This window comes from Salmo trutta, chromosome 21, assembly GCF_901001165.1.
Source record: "Salmo trutta chromosome 21, fSalTru1.1, whole genome shotgun sequence".
In the NCBI taxonomy this organism is placed as follows: domain Eukaryota; kingdom Metazoa; phylum Chordata; class Actinopteri; order Salmoniformes; family Salmonidae; genus Salmo; species Salmo trutta.
This window is the reverse complement of record NC_042977.1, coordinates 22,635,887-22,658,534: the sequence shown is the minus strand read 5'-3', so window position 1 is coordinate 22,658,534 and position 22,648 is coordinate 22,635,887. Positions and strand designations below refer to the sequence as shown.

At 41.0% G+C, this 22,648-nt stretch overlaps 2 protein-coding genes across 5 annotated transcripts in view; one reads left to right on the top strand and one right to left on the bottom strand.

The window, feature by feature from the left end:
- Positions 1-39: 39 nt before the first annotated feature.
- LOC115156981 (nicotinamide/nicotinic acid mononucleotide adenylyltransferase 2) lies at positions 40-15,273 on the bottom strand. The gene is made up of 11 exons (XM_029704791.1): positions 15,052-15,273; positions 11,828-11,916; positions 11,069-11,136; positions 10,495-10,573; positions 6,986-7,115; positions 6,681-6,761; positions 6,514-6,558; positions 6,213-6,289; positions 5,747-5,848; positions 5,482-5,549; positions 40-3,588 (listed from the first exon to the last, which is right to left on the bottom strand). The coding sequence occupies exons 1-11, from the start codon at positions 15,134-15,136 to the stop codon at positions 3,486-3,488; spliced, it is 927 nt and encodes a 308-aa protein (XP_029560651.1). The 5' UTR covers positions 15,137-15,273; the 3' UTR covers positions 40-3,485.
- A 1,211-nt stretch (positions 15,274-16,484) lies between these two features.
- Positions 16,485-22,648, top strand: part of LOC115156978 (protein SMG7) — a 32,153-nt gene continuing 25,989 nt past the window's right edge. For 2 of the 4 annotated variants that reach the window (XM_029704788.1, XM_029704786.1), the window contains exons 1-2: positions 16,627-16,763; positions 18,565-18,596. In XM_029704788.1, the coding sequence (XP_029560648.1) occupies positions 16,738-16,763; positions 18,565-18,596 (58 nt within the window). In that variant the 5' untranslated portion in view covers positions 16,627-16,737. Of the gene's footprint in view, positions 16,570-16,626; positions 16,764-18,564; positions 18,597-22,648 lie in introns of those variants that run through there. The other 2 variants (XM_029704787.1, XM_029704789.1) reach the window with 2 other exon arrangements.

Here is a 22,648-nt window from a genome sequence, read left to right as displayed (position 1 = left end):
TGAGGAACTTACTAACAATGTAAGCAACTACAAAATATATATTGTTACACACTTGGTTTATTATGGAGGTATTGATAAACTCAGAGTAGATGTTATATTGTGTCAGTCCAGTCAGTCCACAGTTGAAGACGAGAAAATACAAATCATTTCCAACCCAGAGCATATTACATAGGATTCCCTCAAAAATCATTTTCAGGACTCCTATCCAAATAAATCAATGAACAGAATAAAATCAAACGTCTCTTGATATTATATCTATAAGTCATCTAACCCAGTCAGCTCGAATTAAAGCCGCAGGTTCTATGAAACCTTCTCAGAGACTAGGGTATACTAAAATTGGCCCATATTAACTAGGACCACGACAATGCTTATTTTTCATAGCAGATTTTCCACTACATCTTGTTTTATCTAAACCAGTCTTTGAAGAATACAAAGTAACTGGCGTTGTGTATGTAAGGAGTACCCTGCTGAGATGTGTTTGATAGAAAGACTCAAGGGATGCATGTATAAAGACCATCGGCTTGAAGGGACATTGGACCCAGTTCAGTTTGTACATAATGTATTACATTTGGAGCACACACCAAGAAGCAGTGTTGTGAGTCTGGAGCATCATACACAGTGTACTACTGATAGTATGTTTTGTAATCAGCTATGAAATTGGCAGACAGATTAGTCTATAAAAGAACATTACTTGCATCCTTTCTATAGTCTCCTGCTGTTTGTACTGGACTCTAAGTTCATTCTCAAATCAACCAGTCCTTCTGATCTTAATTCCACCCCTAAGATGTCCACAGACCAACCCGTCTTTCCCAGTATATTACCATTTTACTATTTCCTTTTGCAACACATCCTTCTATTTTACTGTGATGTCTTACAAGAGACTTGAACCTCTCTATTTGTACCATTTCTACCACGATTGCCCTAAAAATAAATACTTTAGCTAAGCATATAATCATATTTCCCATTGATTGATTGTGGTTTATCAGATCTCCAAACATGACTGTTTGTAGGTCCATCTGAACACAGACATGATGACTCAGCAACCACTCCTGAACCTGACTCCAAAAGCCAGCCACCGTAGCACAGTACAAAAATAAATGATCTATTGATTCTATTTCTTGGTTGCAGTCTACACAAGGCTGACTGTTCAATGCCCCTTATAGTGAACATTATTTTTGTGCCAAGAATTGTATATAATAGTTTAAATGGAAAAGAACGGATTGTGTCAAATGTTGTTTTATATATCAGTTCATAAACCCGATGCCGTGGTATTGAAACATCGAAAATCTGTTCCCAACTATCTTGAATTCTATGCGGTATAGTTGTCAAACCTCTCAAGCTTAAGTAAAACTGATACATTTTAGGATTTATGCTAGTCATTTTAAGCCATGCATGGTTTTTGATTGGCGGCAGACAAACTAATTCATCCTTTTTCTCTTATGAGTAATTGCCCCATCAATTTTTATGTGTGAGCTGCAATGAGCTGGTTATACTTTTACACTGAGCATACATCTCCATAGACCTTTGTTAATTGCTTGTGTGACAACATTTGACTGTCCTTATTTACAATGTCGTTCATAAACATGATACCTTCCTTATACATTTTCTCCAAAACAATGTGTCTTTCCTCTATCAGTATGTTCGAGTTTAGCCATATTATTTTCTGTAATATTTGTTACGCCTCTTCTGGAGGTTGAAATTGGAATTGTAACCAATTCTGTATGGCTTTAAACAGGGTTCCATTTACAAGCATTTCGCTACACTCGCATTAACATCTGCTAACCATGTGTGTGTGACCAATAACATTTGATTTGATTGTCAAATGGTTGGTTTTAATGGCAAAGAGCCCACTTTTGAACATTGGATGTGCCTCTCTTAGTAGCCTACTCAAAAAACATTTTGGATTTAGATATCATTTTGATATAATGGAGTCTTTAAGTGAGAGGTTTAATGCCTTAATATTACATTGTTTTAACCCTCCAACTCATGTTTGTTTTCTAAATATGCCCGTTTTAACGTTTTCTGGCCCTTCCAGATAAAATTAAATGTTACTTTTGACACGACTTAAAAATTGTCTATTGATAGTCTTGCATCATGTCAGAATTCTATGTTCTCCACAAGGCTGGAGAGTGAGATTACTACATGGCAACTAGCACTTGTGTGTCTATTTCTTCAAAATCATGAACCATGAGATTTCCGGAAATAGTGGAATGTATTTTGCTTTTGCTTCATCGGCTATTAAAATTGAATAACCTAATAATCTTAGCCAAATGGACACATATAAAGCTACTGTAAATATGTATGCAAGATGCTTTGGTCACAATTAAAGATACTTATTAAACCAAAATGTGCACACCCATTTACCCTTCCTTGCAGTAAGACTGTCTAAAGCAATGGTTACATACAATGCTCATTAAACTAAACTGTCAAAAGTGTCTTGGCCCTGACCATGCGGAGTTTCAGTAAGAAACTACTGATCAAAGGCTATGTCCCCACTTCCTTTGCAGTACAACATTAGAACACATTTATTTCAGATTGATGTTATTATGACAGAGTGTTATGTGCAAGGAGAGTGGGAGACTTGCATATGTGAATTCATCCCCAGGGCACATGAAATGCACTTCTATAGTTTGTGCTGTTGTTTTTTCCTCTATATGTAAAAGAATCTAGCTACATAGCACACAGTAAGAAACAGGTTAATTGCATTTGTTTTGGGAGGCGTGGTCATTTTCTTGGTGGCAAGCAGAAGAAGCGTGTAAAATCCTTTGCACACAAAAATAAATGAACGTTTCAAATCATTCTCTTATGTGCAAACAGATGTACATTTTGCATCAATGCCCACTGAAAACCAAACATTTAAGCATTGATATGCAGTCGCAGATACATTAATACAGATACTGTACATACAGTAGACTTGGAGTGAACAGAAAATGAAGTGAGAGGTGGGTACCCACTATATGTTAGTTTGTTTTGCAAACACTTTCACAACATATATCTACAAAGTGAGTAAGTACTCATGCCAAAACAGAAACATTCTAAGCATGCAGTCTAAAAACTGACAGATTTTAAGTCAACAGCAAAGGCCCAAATTCAATAGGTTACAATCTCTGCACCCTCTCTTAATGACACCAAGGAAGCATCCCAAATTGCACCCTATTCCCCATAAAGTGCACTATTGTTGACCGGGTCAAAAGTAGTGCACAGTAGGGAAAGTTAGGCTATTTGGGACACGGCCCAAAACCCCATCCTCCCTCTCTATCCCACCCGGCCGGCGCAGCCTACACAAAGTCAGTTGTGAAGGTGGTCCACACGTACACACAGCTCTCAGGCACCTCGCTGTACATCCACAGGTCAGATGAGTCACCATGATACAGTAAGAAGGGATATGGATATCTTTAAATGGAAAAGCAGTAGCTCAAGAGGAGTATACGTTTCACATGAAAGACAGACAGGGACAATATGCCAGCAGGCCGGAGCAGTAGTTCCTATCCAGAAGCATTGATGTAGAGCTGACTCTGCAGGATGTAGTCGATGACTGGCTGGTTCAGGTAGTCCACCACATGGCCGTCACCATGCTGCAGGGCCAGTCTGAGGAAAGGGAACAGCCATAGAATTACAATGATTCTAATGTTCTACGGGAACGGCTTGGTTCAACTTCTAGGGGCGGTTTCTTGGACACAGACTAAGCCTAGTCCTGGACTAAAAGGCAAGCCTAATGGAGAATCTCCATTGAAATAGTTTTTCTAGAATTTCTAAGCAAACGGCTGGAGGTAGGGCTTTCTCCTATAGAGCTCCATTTTTATGGAATGGTCTGCCTACCCATGTGAGAGACGCAGACTCAGTCTCAACCTTTAAGTCTTTACTGAAGACTTATCTCTTCAGTAGGTCCTATGATTAAGTATAGTCTGGCCCAGGAGTGTGAAGGTGAACGGAAAGGCTGGAGCAACGAACCGCCCTTGCTGTCTCTGCCTTGTCGGTTCCCCTCTTCCCACTGGGATTCTCTGCCTCTAACCCTTTTACAGGGGCTGAGTCACTGACTTACTGGTGTTCTTCCATGCCGTCCATGGGAGGGGTGCGTCACTTGAGTAGGTTGAGCCACTGACGTGGTCTTCCTGTCTGGGTTGGCGCCCCCCCCTTGGGTTGTGCCGTGGCGGACATCTTTGTGGGCTATACTCGGCCTTGTCTTCGGACGGTAAGTTGGTGGTTGTAGATATCCCTCTAGTGGTGTGGGGGCTGTGCTTTGGCAAAGTGGGTGGGGTTATATCCTGCCTGTTTGGCCCTGTCCGGGGGTATCATCGGATGGGGCCACAGTGTCTTCTGATCCCTCCTGTCTCAGCCTCCAGTATTTATGCTGCAGTAGTTTATGTGTCGGGGGGCTAGGGTCAGTCTGTTACATCTGGAGTATTCTCTTGTCTTATCCGGTGTCCTGTGTGAATGTAAATATGCTCTCTCTAATTCTCTCTTTCTTTCTTTCTTTCTCTCGGAGGACCTGAGCCCTAGGACTACCTGGCATGATGACTCCTTGCTGTCCCCAGTCCACCTGGCCATGCTGCTGCTCCAGTTTCAACTGTTCTGCCTGCGGCTACGGAACCCTGACCTGTTCACCGGACGTGCTTGTTGCACCCTCGACAATTACTATGATTATTATTATTTGACCATGCTGGTCATTTACGAACATTTTAACATCTTGACCATGTTCTGTTATAATATCCACCCGGCACAGCCAGAAGAGGACTGGCCACCCCTCATAGCCTGGTTCCTCTCTAGGTTTCTTCCTAGGTTTTTGGCCTTTCTCAGGAGTTTTTCCTAGGGAGTTTTTCCCAGCCACCGTGCTTCTTTCACATGCATTGCTTGCTGTTTGGGGTTTTAGGCTGGGTTTCTGTACAGCACTTTGAGATTTCAGCTGATGTACGAAGGGCTATATAAATAAATTTGATTTGATTTGATTTGATTTGATTTTCTTGTTTAGGACTAGGCTGAATCTGTGTTTGGGAAACTGCCCCCTAATATTTAGCAAATGTTGTGGTTACACCCAAGAGACACTAAACAGCAACCAAAGTGGTACATTAAGAGACATCCATATTTGTGAAAAATAACCAAACTTTTCAAGAGTCCACAGTGAAAAAGAGACAATAATAATAAAGAACAGTCCATAATTATGTATTAAATATTAATAATGGAGGCCCAAAGGATGGTAGATAAATTATAATTAAGCAATAAGGCCCGAGGAGGTGTGGTATATCGCCAATAATCCACGGTTTAGGGCTGTTCTTAAGCACGACGCAACGTGGAGTGCCTGAATATACAGTAGCCCTTAGCTGTGGTATATTGGCCAGATACTACAAACCCCCGAGGTACCTTATTGCTATTATGAACTGGTTACCAACGTAATTAGAGCAGTAAAATACATGTTTTGTCATGCCCTTGGTCAGCCAATCAGCATTCAGGGCTCGAACCACCCAGTTTATAATTCACACTAACCTGCTCTTGGTTGAACTGACAATGGACATAGGGTGGTTGGCATCATCTTTGACGACAGTGATGTTATCCTGGAAAAAAACAAAGAGAGCATCTTTTACACATTATACAATTAATACATTGACATTTATAATTATCTACGGTACAGAGTTGATTATATGTTAAGACATTAGCATAATAAGCTTCTTACAGATTACATTATCAGGCTTATTGGTTTTCTACTTTTTCACCAAGCTCATGACTCATACGCTCACAGTGTAGATATTACCTTGTACTTGCGCAGCACAGAGGAATGGTTCATTATCCTTTCTGTATCAACTCCGTCCCGAGGCACAACAACAATCCCAAAGTCTCCCACAATCACCTCCATCTGCAAACCATTTGTATGACACATTGCAGTATTGCCTTAGAAATGCAAATGAAATGGGTGACTGTAATAGTTTTGGTAAAGTATCTTGGATGCAGCATTATGCTCATTAGGGTATTAAATCACTTGCATTCATGCCTCTAAGTGGACACTGGATAGATTCAAATGTCGTCCTTATTTAAAACTATTCGTCTTGCAGTGTCTCCTTTGACCTCTACAGGTCTGCCTATGTCTGCTTTAATATAACTTTAGCACATGCCAAGAGGCAAGTATGTCTTCTATGCAAAGTATGAACATAATTTTTCTGTGAATGACAGTCTCACAACAGACCTAAGAAGATGGGGAAGAGAAAGAACGAGGGGCTTACATCACTGTCTTTCCATAGGCCAGGGATGCAGAATGACTCCAGAAGATCACTGCCACATAGGAGCAAGATGCGCAACTCTGGACAATAGAGAGGAAGACAGAAATTAGACACCCAATAAACAAAGAGTTGGATAAGATAACTTCCTGTTCAATGATTCGATAATGAAGAACGTTATTATGGTTTGTTGAGGGAAAATCGAATGACCTAAGCAAAAGCTTTTGTATTCTGATGATATAAAGACTGTATGCAATATTGGTAATACATAAATCTTCTGGAGACATACAAAAGAGTGTAAACTCACCAATTTCCTCATATCGCATTGCAGTGCCAAGGTTGGCATTTTCATCTTTTGAGATAAAATAAAAAAGATACAAGAAAAAGTTAGAATTTAATTCATCAATCATTGTGAACTTACTATACACTTAGAAATGTATGTTTTTCAGGAAGTTGCTTGTGTAGCCTACTTACCTACAAAGGTGAAACGGTCAATGTGGGGGCGAACACAGCAAATTTTACCCAAGCTCTCACTCATCTTCCCCCACAGCTTAACTGTTTAGATATATGGAAGAAAACATCCAACATTTTCTAGCAGCAAATTACATCCATTGAAAAATATTTACAGACCAGACAATTCATTTCTTGGTACATTATAACAAAGTTTCCTCTTTTCCATCAATCATACATTTTCAAGATATTAGACCTAGATTCTCATCCTAATCGAAATGACATAAATGTTATCTCAAATACGTTTGTGTATGTACACCATCACTCACTGGCAGTGGGCTTGTTGTTCACTGTGTTGTGGTTCTGATAGATGGCAGTCTGAGTCTTATTCTGTGGTTGGCCGATCACTGGAGTTGTGGACGGTGTGTTCACATTGGATAGAATACACCCTGTGACTCTCTGTGGACAGGAAAACACCTGAATTGACATTTTCAGTCCCAGAGAATTGCATTTGGGCCAGCTTAGGTCAGCAGCACAAACAGATTGACTACATTCTAATGGAAGGATTGGATTCGTCACATACTACCAACATGATATAATTGAAAAGTGTCAATCTGGTAGGTCTGTAGCAAAAAGAAACACATCAAAGAAACATGACGCGTATGTGTATACAATATGTTCAATTGGGGGAAGATTAGTGTCACAATATTGATGCCTACGGATAAGCGCCAAAGCTCTCTCTCTCTCCCTCTCGCTCCCTCTCGCTCACTCTCGCTCTCTCTCTGCCTCCCTCTGTCTCTCTCTCTACCTCCTCTTTATTCCCTCTCCACTTCTCTCTCTCCCTCCCTTCTTTCACCCCTCCACCATCTCCCCCTCCTCTCTCTCTCTCCCCACCCTCTCTCCCATCCTCTTCATCTCTCTCTTCTCTCCCCCTCCCTTCCTCTTGCTCTTTCTCTCTCTCCCTCCCTCTCTCTATCGCTCTCTCTCTCTATTCACCAACCCTCCCCCCATCCTTCTCTTTGCTCTCCATCTCCCTCTTTCACCCCCTCTCTCTCGCTCTTTCCCTCTCTCTCTCTTCTATTTATTATTTTCCTCTCTCTCTCTCGTCTCTTTCCCTACCCCCGACTCTCTCTCTCTCCCCTCTCTCTCTCCCTTTTCTCTTTCTCTCTCTTTCTCTCGCTCGCTCTCTCTCGTCTCTTTCCCTATCCCCGACACTCTCTCCCCCCTCTCTCTCTCGTCTCTTTCCCTATCCCCGACTCTCTCTCTCCCCTCTCTCTCTCGTCTCTTTCCCTACCCCCGACTCTCTCTCTCTCCCCTCTCTCTCTCCCTTTTCTCTTTCTCTCTCTTTCTCTCGCTCGCTCTCTCTCGTCTCTTTCCCTATCCCCGACACTCTCTCCCCCCTCTCTCTCTCGTCTCTTTCCCTATCCCCGACACTCTCTCCCCCCTCTCTCTCTCGTCTCTTTCCCTATCCCCGACTCTCTCTCCCCCCTCTCTCTCTCGTCTCTTTCCCTATCCCCGACACTCTCTCCCCCCTCTCTCTCTCGTCTCTTTCCCTATCCCCGACTCTCTCTCTCCCCTCTCTCTCTCTATTCTCTAATCTCTTTTCCATCTCCCCTTCTCTCTCTTCCTCCCTCCTACTCTTTCTCTCTATTTGCCTCCTTCTCTCTCTCTATCTCTTCTTTATCCCACCTCCTTAACTTCTCTATCCCTTCCCCTTCTTTCACCCTCCCTCTCTCTCTTTCTCTCTCCTCTCTCCCACCTCCACCTCTCGCTCCTCTCTCCCACCTCCACAGCCTAGATATTGACACATAGATATTGACACATAAGTCAATACATTGCATTCAAGGCAAAAAAGTTGGTGATAAATTAGAAATGTGTAATTTGGTGAAAGACAGGCAGACTGACAGACAGACTTATACACTCACAGGCAGATAGACCCTCTGATACTGCAAGACCATTGTGTCCAATGGAGGTCAAAAATCTGTCGTTCTGCCCCTGAGCAAGGCAGTTAACCCACTGTTCCCCGGGCGCCGAAGACGTGGATGTCGATTAAGGCAGCCCCCCGCACCTCTCTGATTCAGAGGGGTTGGGTTAAATGCGGAAGACACATTTCAGTTGAATACATTCAGTTGGACTGAATAGGTATCCCTTTTCCCCTTTCCCCAATTTAGTAACTTCCTATAATAGCAGGACGCTGAAATTCAATATACGGCCTCCTGGGGTCACTTGCCCCAGTTTAAATGCCCCCAGTTTCAAGCTTTGACATTAAAAACTGACTGTTTTACAGAGGCTAGAACGCCGTATTTTTGTGTAACTACAGGGTGAGTATAAAGGACCATCTTGAGGATGAATTAAGCCACTTCCCGTTGCCATAGGAAGCTGAACCTCATCATGTAAGGTCGCGATCGGTTGTCTGCAAGGATGGTTAGCTAGCTCAATCCCAGTCCACGGGGGCATCATGGTTATGTAATGGCTGAACATAATGTTTTTCTATGGAAAAAAGCCGTGTTCTCTGTGGGAAGAAGTTTTCACTGTGAAGAGTTAATTTCACATGGTCAGGTGTAGGCTTGCGTTCATCGGGAGTGTCTGCTGAACTATCCCATATGTGAATTGTGTTTCTAGCCTCAATCATTCTAACAATGTCAATCAAAAGCACCTTAACTCTAGGAATTGTACACATTTGTGACCGGGCGACTGTTATGACCCGGCATATGAAATTTGAAGTAAATCGGCACAAAATTATTTTGGACCTCTATTGGACACAATGTTCTTGCAATACTCTATCTGTCTGTCTGTGAGTGTGTCTGTCTGTCTGAGTCTTTCACCAAATTACACATTTCAAATTTAGCACCAACTTTCTTGCTATATAGAGGGGGGATTATAGAATAGATATAGATAGAGTTGGAAGGAGAGCGAGAGAGAGAATGAGGGAGAGAAGAGGGAGAATGAGAGAGATAGAAGACAAAAAGAGAGAGAGGGAGGGAATGGTAGTGAATGGAGGGGGGAAATAAGGGGGAGGGGTTAGAAGAAAAGGAAAGGGGATAAAGATGAGGCAGAGGGAGGGAGGGAGGGAGGGAATGGTAGTGGATGGAAGGGGGAAATAAGGGGGAGGGGTTAGAAGAAAAGGAAAGGGGATAAAGATGAGGCAGAGGGAGGGAGGGAGGGAATGAGGGAGGGAATGAGGGAGGGAGGGAAACCAACAGACATGAACGCAATTGACTTATGTGTCAACTACTTGATATATATCTATGCATCAATCTTATTGAAAGTAATGTATTCCCTTGGGCATCAAGACCCTGAAGCTTATCTCGAGGCATCAATATTGTGACACTAATCTCCCCCCCATTGAATGCAATGTATCCACTTAGGCATCATTTATCTGATGTTTAACTCTAGGCATCAATATTGTGACACTAATTCCCCCAGTGAATGCAATGTATTCACATAAACCAGATTGACGCTTTTCTGCTGATACCAGGCTGATACTACAGTAGATGTTTGAAAATAACGTAATATTTTGGTGCCATTTAAACAATCCCATCATACAGTAAAGGTATTTTATAAAAACAGTTCAAATTGCTCTTAGTCCTTATACATACTTCCACTACGCATGTCAACTAGCCAGTGGGCCGCGCATTAATTCAACATCTATGAATAAATTCCCTACACAGTAACTGATGCATTTAGTGTAGGCTACCTTGAACTCTCTTCTCTCTGATCTACCACATATTTTATCAAATTGCTCTTGATATTATCCTTCACTGCCAAATGTACAGCTCATGCAATACAGTGTGGTCTGAGTAACCGTAGCCAGTCATTATTCCATGGCCTGGCTTACCTTCATGAGGTCACGATGATGCTCCAGCACACTGCATGTAGTCTGCCATGTGTCCTGGTAGCACTCCCAGGGATCCACTCTGCAGGAAAATGACACATGATAGATTAACAGCGGTGTAATCCTGGGCCTGTATTCATAAAGCGTCTCAGAGAAGAAGTCCTGATCTAGGATCAGGTCCCCCCTGTCCATTCATCATAATCTAAAAGGCAAACGGATCCTAGATCAGCACTCCTACTCACGCTTTATGAATACGGGCACTGATCTCTATCCTTCTCATTAGCAGGATAATAGGACTGATGATATTGCACATCTGCTAAATACCTCACACACTGTGTTTTATTAATGACATTGCCAGAAACACATCCTGTCTCAAGGGACTAATAGAGGCCATTCAAGATACTTACTGCCAATCAAGATTCACTTGGACTACATCCCAAATGGCACCCTATTCCCTAGTACACAACTTTTGTCTAGGGCCCATAGGGTTCTGGTCAAAAGTAGTGCACAATGTAGGGAATAAAGTGCCGTTTGGACGCAATCTTGTTGTTCTGATTGGATATATCCACTGACTCACCTGATCCAGTCAGAGGACTGGACTGCCAGCTGACACATGGTGAGACGATGTCTGCTGGGGACCAGACCCTGTGAACACACAGGGGATCGATAAGCTGCTGACATTGTGTTCGTTGTATGCATCCCAAATTGCACCCTACTCCCTATGTAGTGCAATATTTTGGGAATAAGGTGGCATTTGGATGCAGGCATTGTGTTCATTCTCTCTATTGTGTGCCTTTGCATGGTAATCGACTGGTTTTACATGTTTTATCTATGAGGAACATATATTTGTGGAAAATGGCTGAAGATGACATTCTATAGCTGATGTCAATCATTTGTGCAACCACAACAATGATAACATAGTAATCCAATCCTCATTCGTGCTAGAGACACAATGATGAAAGAAATGCACAGAAGATTCATGATCTGACTGAAACAGCATTTCTCTTACATTTATTATTCATGTTTTCTGTTTCTTATAGAGAGAGAAACTGGGACAAGCTTTTAATTTATTCCAGAAACGGCTTGGGAGAATAGATGACGATAGAATTAGAGGTGGCTTATATAATCTGAATGCAGCAACAACACCTACACAGGAGGACCACCCAAAGCAATCACTCATTCATAAAAATAACCCCCAGTTAATTTTCTCTAAATTGCACTCCTGTCACTCAAATTAGATAATTGGTTGAGGTAGTTGTTTGTTAGTTAATCAAACAAATCCACTTCGTAGATACCAAACAAAGCAGTCTGTGAAAATACTGTAAGAAGTTCGTACCGGTTTGCCATAGGAGTCATGTACAGGAGAGATGATGCCCCCAATCACAATGAACTTCCCTGTTTTGTGCAGGTATTCTTTGGCTTTCTCTGTGAAGCAGATGCAGTACATACTTGTCAACATACTTATTATAGTTCATAGTGTGCACAACATTACAGTTTTAATCAGCTAACCTGTGTCTTATTGTCTGCCATCAGCTAAATGTTTCCAATTCTGTCATGAGAAGTTTGGTGACTGAATTTCTGCTTGTAATAAACAGTCTATAACGGTGTTGTCATTCATTCATTCATAAACTGTTTTCCACAGGGCACTACTGTGAATCAACCTGATGTGTTGCTGAATATTTTGCTTTGTTACAGTACAAAAATAAATTAACCCTGACTCGCCATTGGATCTGTGCAAATTACAATTTTTACAGTTCATCTCCAGGGAAACAGATCAAAGAATTCCAGAAGCCTTTTTCAGCCTTTTTCAAATTGAAGTTGATTGATGAGGACTTTTTGTTTCGACCACAGGGCAAGCATTCATCTATTCATTCTGTTGTTGTTGTGGAGTTACTGCCTGCATGCCACCAATAGAGAAACTCATTGTTTCAGCCCTCTTCAAGCCTGTATGTGAATGTGGAAACCTACTGGAGCCTATGTGTTGCAAGTCATCAGCTCAGCTCAAAGTGTGTGATGTACAGTGCCTGTGTAAATTGACCAGAGCCATTATAGATGTAGAGTCATAAACATCAATATGATTAGAAAATGCATTATTTATTAAGGAAGAGAGGGTAAACTCGTAGAAAAGAAGGTGCTATTTAGAACCTAAAGGGGTAATTTGGCAGTCCCCATAGGAGAACCCTTTGAAGAACCCTTTTTGGATCCAGGAAGAACCACTGAGGTTCCCTTTACACAGAGGGTTCTACATGAAACCCAAAAGGGTTCTACCTGGAACCCAAAATGGTTCTGCTATGGGGACAGCCAAAGAACCCTTTAGGAACCCTTTTTTTGTGTATGAGATAGAAAGTTAAGAACATGGGAACACTAGTGTATGATTTGAGGAGAGTGTTAATGAGAAAATAAAAGAAAATATAATCGTTTGGGGTTGTCCTTCAAAGCAGATGGTTTGGGGCAAATAATGAACTCAAGGACTGCGTTCCAAATGGCACCCTATATAGTGCATTACTTTTGAAAGTACATTCTTAGAAAAAAGGGTTCCAGGTAGAACACTTTTTGGTTGCAGGTAGAATCCTTTTGGGTTCCATGTAGAAAACTCTGTGGAAAGGTTTCTCCATGGAACCCAAAAGTGTTCTACCTGGAAACAACAAGGGTTATTCAAAGGGTTCTCCTATGGGGACAGCCAAAGAACCCTTTTAGATTCTAAAAAGAAAAAAAGGTGCTAAGAGTGTAGTGCCCTATATATGGAATAGGGTGCCATTTGGAACATAACCAAGTGTTCTACTAGTGAAGACATGCAACTTTGAATGAGGTATTAATGAGCTACATGCCCCCACCATTACCATCTCAAGAGAAGAATCGCAATCCTTCTTAACAATGACTTACAACATAGATGAAACTGAATCAATATCGAAAATGTATGATGATCTGACACCATCCATACGTTTTTATATTCTGTAGTCTTAGTCTATGATACATGCATTTGTCTGCTTCTTCACTTTCTGTTGTTTCATGTAATCCCTTTATGAGTCAGAAGGGCTCACTGGGGGAGTTTCCATTCCACTCATGTGCAGCTTGAGTACTTTCCTTTTTCTATAACAGCCACTGGTTTGGAAAATAGGTCATGGAAAAATTGATGTTTTTTCCCTCTGCCTCATGATATTCCAGGTTCACTCACTACTGCTGCAGCATAATCATTTCACTCACTCTATTCTAATGACTATCTCTTAGGATTTAGTCATTTTCAGGGTACTAGCCTATGGTGCACCCTCGTATTCCTGATTTTGGATGACAGTAATTTTAACTCCCTTTTATATAAATTGTTTTCCTCCATTAGAGGTGCATTCATTTTTATAGCATATAGACATTACTATATATTGATGGGCAAGATAGCTTATGTGTATTATAAAATACAATGCTTTACTAGTTCTACTGTGATTGTTTTCATCAATATACTGATGCATTTGGCTGGCTGTTGAAATGTGATCTCCCTAATTGTAGCATTGTGCCATTACTGAATTGTGTGTAGAATCAGTAATGTTTCAGGTAACAAGAAAACCATAATATTTTCCTAAGTGATAAGCCATGATGAAATAGTCCACAGTTATTTAATTGATTAAATGTCAGTTGAAAACTGACAACAGTTAAGGCAAAGACAACAATGCGTTTGCCTTCATTAACTATTCAAATTGTATGTCAGCAGTAAAAGAGCATTAAAAAGAAGGGATGTACAGGACAACAATAATGTCAAAAAGGAGAAAATATTTAGTTATGAGATATAGATTTGTCTGTGTTTTCTTGCCATTTTGCTGCATTTCCATTAATTGGTGAATACCTGTTGTGTTTTAGCTCATTATTTTACATTATTGCTCGCCTGCACAGAAAGATTGTATGCTATTGTGATTTGAGATACGATTTCTCCTTCATTATAAGTGACGCAGTATCTGCTAACAGGCAACCAATGCTCAAACATGCTGAATAGGCTCCTTGTGTCCAGTGGCTCAACATCCGTATACATGCTGCATTTATATCTCAAACTAGCCTAGCCTGCTCTTTCAAGTCCATTTGCTGTCGTTTTCAGGGCTGGTCGGCCTATGCAGCATACACCTACGTAGGCTACACTGAAATGATACATACTGTGCGCTCAATATAGCTGTAGAGGATAATATAAACCTGTAGATTTAATGGTTCTGTTGTTAATTCATGTCATTCATACGTGGTGTTCAGAAACAGAGAGTGAAATAAAGACCCCCAACTGAAATTACAATGATTACACCATTAACTTAATTCTGACATAATCACAGTTCCGTCACTGAGGCCGTAGCCCACTTCAGCACCTCCCTCATGGACAGCGAATACCAATAAAGGTCTATGGCAAAAGACCAACCCAACAACACCACGCAATTCTGACATTATAATGCTGGTTAATTAGGTTAATTTCCATGCTAACCTACTGTAGACTGCTAAACGCCTTGTCCTTTTTAAACATATCTCCTACCCACAACATCTGGAGAACAAAACATATCTTTAAAATACACAGAAGAGCGCGTAGGTAATGCTTACCAAACATATGAATGTGTCCTTTAGTGATGGGGTTAAAACTTCCACATGACAGCAATATAACGTGCGTTTTAGTGTTCTCCGTCATGATATGACTAGATATTCGTTTTTTTCTGCAACTACCGATTTGTTCTCCTTTGTTTTGCTATTAGCGAGCGCAGAGAGAGGCAAGGTTCATTTGGATGCGGCAGTATCCCAGTATCCTCGCAGGATACAGAGCGTCACTGCCCTCTATATTAAAGGCACAGGATCAAAGGCACTCACAGTTCAGAAAATCTGAACATCTATGATTTTACAATACATTTTAAACAATAGATAGGCCACATACGTTGGCTTTTATTATATACTTCGTGCGGCAAGTAAATCAGAAAGAAAAATATATAAAAATGTTGGTAATAAAACTTTTAAAGTATTTACAAGAAAAAACAGACAAGATTACCAGCACTTTCTGGCCTGAGCACTTCCAATTGCATCGCTGTTTCTATTGTCCGTGTCCTATTTCTACACGTCTAGATGAAGGAGATGTGTCACCACCTACTGAATGTGCTGAACTCTAAAATACTCTACCCTTTTGTCAGAATATTTGTATTACTAATTGAGTTTATGTTAATTGGTTATATACTGAAATCATTATTTTTCATCTCATAGTCGTAGTTTAGCCTCCCTGTATGTGAGCGTAGGCAACCGTTTTCTCTGTAAATAGGTATGGTCTTGGGCGCCTTGGTGGTGTGCTTGGCTCATAACAGCGGTGTAGCTGGTTCAAACCCAATTCTGGCTATTCCGAATTCGATTTGCCCCTTAATTGCTACACTAGTGGCGAAGGTGGGGGATAATCCAGCTGCCTTTGTTGGAAGTACCCCTGTTTGCATTGGCGTTGGCTTGTGCAGTATTGCAACCTTCATGTTGTAAACGAGCATAGCTATATTTGCCAAGAGGTCTGGATCTTTAATGCAGTGATGCTTAAAAAATGGTCTCAGCCTGTTAAATAGACAATGGAACTAACTGTACATTGTCTGGGTGATTCCATTCTAGTAGCAAATTAATTTGGATAATTGTTCTTAACCTGACCAAAGCAATGAGGTCAGACTGTATATATTATTATAAACTGGGTGGTTCGAGCCCTGAATGCTGATTGGCTGACAGCCGTGGTATATCAGAACGTATACCAGGGGTATGACAAAACATGTATTTTTACTGCTCTAAAGACGTTGGTAACCAGTTTATAATAGCTATAAGGCACCTCGGGGGTTTGTGGTATATGCCGAACGGCTGTATCCAGGCACTCCGCGTTGCGTCAGCCTTTAACTGGGTATATTCGCGTGGTATATTCGCCATCTACCACGCCCCCTCGGACCTTATTGCTGAATTGTAAATCAGAGCGTGTGGATGAGAAAGTGAGACATCCCACTCGCTCGTTTTCTCTGGTTCAAATAGAGACATTTTACATTTACAATGAACTAAGCAGATCAGATACAGCTGCCACCACTTAAGCAGACCCAAACTGTGACAACTTTTTCTATGGTAAAATGCGTGAGTGGGACATCTTAATTTATCCCCTATCTTTGCTATAGCACCCTCTATCTTCGTGTGTACACAGGGCCGGTGGCTCTGCTTGTGACGAACAATATGGCGCCGGGAGTAGCTTTTGCTTCTGGACCAATCGTTGTCTAAAGACCCTTATCGGGCAGGATGAACCTCTGTGGCCAATACTTAAGGTGAATGTGAAATTGCTTTTTATTTATTAAATGGTATTGTTTCTTACCTACTGCTTCAAATCGTATATGTGCTATCGCCGTAATGTGGCATGCTAGCTTAGTTAGCAACGCACAACAAGAAGCCAAGCTGAGCATGTTCGAAAAGTGTGACTGAGGAGGGCCAGTTATTTAGCTAGGTATCTAACTGTAGATAGCTATGGCTGTTTGTTACCGCTGGCTACTGTATGCAGTTAACGTTAGTTAGCTTGGATGGCTAGCTAACTTTAAATTACTAGTTTGATACGTTAACAGGTTTGCGAACCATACTAACCACTGTGGGTATTTTCCTAGCGAAATAAAATGCTAACGTTTGTCATGTGTCGTGAACAAAATTAATACGTAGATAATTAATTTACTTGTTAACTACATAACTAGCTAGTTCTCGAGCGCGTTAACTAACTCGCCTAATAATGTCAAACTGGTTTAACCATAACGTTAGTTTATACAGCGCCCCTGCCTTTTTTTGTAGCTAGCATTAGCTAGCTAGCCTGCTGTGCTGGCCATGTCGTTTCTAGTTGGGTTTATAATGAATGTCTGACTGAGTCCGGATATCTACCATTAACTAAATTGGATAACAAACACATTCTGAGGTTTCGCCCATTCGTGATTTTTGGAAGCAAGCTATTATTTCCAACAAGTCACTGCAGTGAACCTTTCTGTCCACGTTAACGTTACTTGCTAACAATATTCAAAACATGGCTAGCTAAATGGGCCTTAGCATTAGTAAAACGCTAGGCGACGTTAGCTACCTTCCCATCTGAGTGTTATTGGATTAACCATACAGGGATGATTTAAATCAAACAAGTAAAGGCAGCAAGCCAAATATAACCAAAGATGCACCTTCTCTAGTCCATGGTATAGCTAACGTAGCCACAATCGTTGGCTGTCGCTAGATGACATTTGGTAAACATGCATTCCAGTTAGGCCTGTTTTGAGCGCGAGCTTGCTAGATTGACACTAAACTGTGTATGTCTAACGAAATTAAACTAACACGTTTCTGTTTTAATGAACATATACAGCTACTTTATTTCCGAGGGGAATAGAGAATAATGGGATGTCATAATAAATCGTGCTTTGGCAAGCAAATCAAAATAAACACTGCACCTGCCACACTGGTAGCGCGAGCCCTGTCTATTCTTTTCTAGTCCAACCATTGAGCTACATGGGGGAAGATATCAGGATAACGACAGTATTTATTTTTTATTTATTTATTTCACCTTTATTTAACCAGGTAGGCAAGTTGAGAACAAGTTCTCATTTACAATTGCGACCTGGCCAAGATAAAGCAAAGCAGTTCGACAGTAACGTCAATATATGGTCAATATTGATTATTTTACGAAATACCAGTAATCATTTATCATTTGAAAGCATAGCAATCCAATAAATCTGTGTTTTAGTCTTTTGGCACAATGGAATTCGCTATAGTGAGAGGTAGGCTATTGCATAAGAGGACAATTTATGTTTGCTAGCAAATAGTGCTGTTACCATTTGCACTAATAGTTGCTGTAGTTTTTAGCCAATCTCTTTCCAGCATGTCAAAGGAATACAATCTTCTGTTACATGTTTTGATTACATTGAGCAGTCAGTGGCAGCGGACAAACTTTAATCCCTTTTAGTCTTTATTTGTTATTTTTAAATGTGCAATACAGTGCTTTGTTTATACTACTGGTTTTAATTTCCTATGGTTTATGCTATGCATAAAGGTAGGGTGTGGGTCTGTATTGATTGACTTAGCTTCTTCTGTTCGTTTATACCCGAGCAGGCAGACAGAGGCCCTGAAGGCTGACATGACAGGTATGCTTCACACCTCACCTTTGTGGTTCCTTCTTTGTTTTAACCCACAACCCCTTATTACTAGACACTATGCATTGCGGACAATATTGCTTTTGCTAATATTATGGTCTCTGATTCATTTTGATCTTGAAAGCTTTGCCATTTCTTTAATGTGTGTGTGTGTGTGTGTGTGTATATATATATATATATGTGTGTGTGTGTGTGTGTGTGTGTGTGTGTGTGTGTGTGTGTGTGTGTGTGTGTGTGTGTATATATATATTTTTTACCATGTAAGTTGACTGAGAACATTCTCATTTACAGCAATGACCTGGGGAATAGTTACAGAGGATGAATGAGCCAATTGGAACTGGGGATGATTAGGTGGCCATGTTGGTATGAGGGCCAGGTTGGGAATTTAGCCAGGACACGGAATAACACCCCTACTCTTACGATAAGTGCCATGGGATCTTTAATGACCACAGAAAGTCAGGACACCTGTTTAATGTCCCATCCAAAAGACTGCACCATACACAGGGCAATGCCCCCAATTACTTCCCTGTGGCATTGGTATATTTTATTTTAAATCAGAGGCGAGTGCCTCCTCCAACACGACTTCCAGCCGCATCTTTTCCTAGACCATGTTGCTTTGTGCATAATAGAAAAGTTAACCAGTATATTGGTGTTGAGATCAATGCGGCAGAGGCAGCAGTGGACTTAGGAGACGAGAAAGTCCTTGCCTTATTTGCCTAATAAAAGGGATGAGCGGGGAAACCCCAACTTATTTAGGTCTATAATCAATAGCCTAACTGTTAAATGTGCCTGGCTTTCATAAGTCATCCATGTATATCTACAGAAATAAGACAGATCCTGCTTCTGTTGCCTTTTTAAGTGTTTTTTTTTTTTAAATAGCCTACTCATTCCGTGAGCACCAAGCCTCACGCAACTACAAGTGGGATAAACAATTTCACAAATTTGCCTGTTTTTAGTCTTTGCTATGCTGTATTAAAGCCTCTCTGGTATTATTTAGAATTTATTTAGTGTTTACACTAAACCCTCCTTGATACCCTCATTGTTTATAATAAATCATTGTTTATAATAATAATAAACAACAAGTAATGTCATTATCATTAGTAGGCTGAGTATAGCAGCCTTGTATAACTACCATCAAGGTTATAGGCTATAGGCCTAAGAGTGCGTCCTGTTTAGTCTTCATACCGTAACTTACTTAGGCCTATATCTTCATAGTTATGTTGGCTACTGTATCAGTCATTCGTTCATGTCATCACACAGCATACGAGTCATTCATGATTTGAAATGCAACCAAGCATTTTAGTTTTAAAATAAAATGACAAAGCGACATTTGAATAATTAGCATAAACAATAAATAAACCGTTCCATTTCGGAAATTGCATTCACAAATGCATGTGACTGCTTTTAGTCTTTGATGTAATAAAGGCTTTAAAAAAATGTCTCTGGTAGGCTTCTAATTTATTTAGAAGCCTACCAGAGACAAATTATATTGTAGTCTAACAGCACCGGTTTGGCACACAAAATATGCACGCAGCGCTTGCTCCTTACCTTTCCTGATCTCCAGTATTTTCCACAACTAGTCAAATTTATGCCACACATCAGACTTCGCCTTTACCTCCTGAGCAACCAGTAAACATTCCCCCGTTTTGAGTTTATTTGTTACGTCCTCTGCATCCATTTTGCTTTCACATGTTTGGAGTTTGTTATAACCTATTTATTGATGTGATTATGATATGCTATAGGTCAGGCCCTATTGGTCACGTGCATGCGACGTGTCGTGTAAAGAGCGCAAGGGTTGATGGAATAGGGAATGTCATTCCTTAACAAATTAGGGATTTCGGTAACAGATGGCTTTAATTATGTGCCATCATTAGCAACACGGACAGCGCAATAAAATCTGTTGATGTTCTGTGATGGTCACTGCAGCAGGGAGGAGAGAGGGAGAACGGGTGCTAGACAGTCACTCATTGTAATTCTTTTTTTAGACAGTGCTGTAATTCAGGCACAATCAATTGGAACTCATCTGATGGCATCGGAGTTTACCCCATCCGTCACCATTTTCATTAAGTGCAATAAGTCATCCCCACACTGACCGTACATGCATACCCCAACCAGAAGCCATGGATTACAGGCAACATCCGCACTGAGCTAAAGGCTACAGCTGCCGCTTTCAAGGAGCGTGCCTCTAACCCGGACACGTATTAGAAATACCACTGTCGCACCAACAGGCAAAGCGTCAATACAGGACTAAGATTGAATCCTACTACACCAGCTCTGGCACTCGTCAAATGTTGCAGGGCTTGCAAACTATCATGGGAAAAATCATGGGAGCCGCGAGCTGCCCAGTGACGCGGCTCTGCCAGACGAGCTAAATGCCTTCTATGCACGCTTCAAGGCAAGCAACACTACACCATGCCTGAGCGCACCAGCTGTTACGGACGAGTGGGATCACGCTCTTCGTAGCTGATGTAAGACCTTTTTAAACAGGTTAACATTCACAAGGCCGCAGCGCCAGAAGGATTACCAGGACACATACTTGGAGAATGCGCTGACCAGCTGGCAAGTTTCTTCATAGACACCTCTTCCTGACCCAGTCTGTAATACCTGTTTCAAGCTGATCACCATACTGCCTGTGCCAAAGAATGTTCAGTAAACCTGTCTAATTCAGTTCAGTAACCTGTCTGACTATTGTCCCGTAGCACTCACATTCTGAACCATTCAGAATGTTTTCATTATATATTAACCTACCTAAAGGTTTCTGGCAAGGAACACAAGCATGTTCAACTTTTCTGGCTTTAATAGACTGCGGAGTGGAGTAACAATATTGCCTGCTGTAGGCCTACTGAAGACACGTTCACACGGAACACTTTTTGCACAGATGCAGAGGTAGTTGACGTTGGCCTAGAGCAGAATGCGACCCTCATTCCCTCTCCACCATGCCAGTGGGTCATCATCTCCTGATTTACATATTTGAGTAGGTACGATGTGAGCTCTGCGTTGGCCAGCTGTTGCACACCGAGTGTGACTGTTTGCTTAGGTCTCCCAAGAAGACTACAGTGATGTCTTCTACGGTGAACATGCACACTCGATCTCAGTTGAAATTGTCCAAAATCATCATTGAAAGGGTCTCGTATCACACTGTAGGCCTACGATGTTTGGTTCCAAATCACCATACAAAGTTATTGATAGGTTTATATTTATTTCCGCACAAGAAAATACAATATTGTTAAGATTTCCATTGCACTCTAGTGGTTACTCTTATCAGATCGTTTACTGCATTGGTAACACTCCAGTCCCGGATGCAAAAAGGAAATGTCTCTGGTGTTAAGTTTAATTCAATAAGAGAAAAGCTGTGAAATGGAAAAGGGGGCCAGAAAAGTAATGTTTGGTATAGATTTGGTGAAGTGGTAAAAGAGGATGATAGCAGTGCCGGTTATGTGTGATGGTTGTGAGGCGCTATACGAATTCGACAGTCACAAAACAAGGACTTCAAATAGACATATGCCACGTCAAGGGAACTTTTGCCTACTGTTCAGATGGTTATTTGGAAACTGAAGGTCTATAACTCCTGCAGAGTTAAGCATTTCAGTAAACTTAATAATCATACTGTATGTAGGCACAATTTTTGACTTGTGGAGAAATATGATTTCTTTCAGAATCTTGAGAGAATGCAATTAGATACTGTCTTTATCAGCATCAAAAGCTGATAGTGTTTTGCAATCAGATATGCATATATGCATCCAAGCCAAACTGAAATCTTATCAGAAACATCTCATTTTCACTGCTTTCTATTTCCTTACAAAAGGTCAAACTGATTTTTGCACAGAATTTTAATTTTTTGTTATTGCATTTTGTCCCCGGTCCCTAAATATCTTTGCTCCGCGAAGAAGCAGAGCTGATGGGATAACTTTACAGATGTTAACTGCATTAATTCTATTGATTTGAGTTTCAAGTTAGCAAGGGTTTATGTAGTTTTCGAAATCTCGAGCAACATATGACCGAAGAGAAGCTGCATGTATCTAATTATAGACAAGTTGACTAAC

Excerpts from the sequence above, each read along its gene's own strand:
- LOC115156981 (XM_029704791.1), bottom strand. The coding sequence starts at position 15,136 with ATGACGGAGAACACTAAAACGCACGTTATATTGCTGTCATGTGGAAGT. Across the intron at positions 6,559-6,680 it reads TGACCGTTTCACCTTTGTAG|ATGAAAATGCCAACCTTGGC; the intron begins GTAAGTAGGCTA and ends TTATCTCAAAAG. Across the intron at positions 5,849-6,212 it reads GCCTATGGAAAGACAGTGAT|ATGGAGGTGATTGTGGGAGA; the intron begins GTAAGCCCCTCG and ends AATGGTTTGCAG.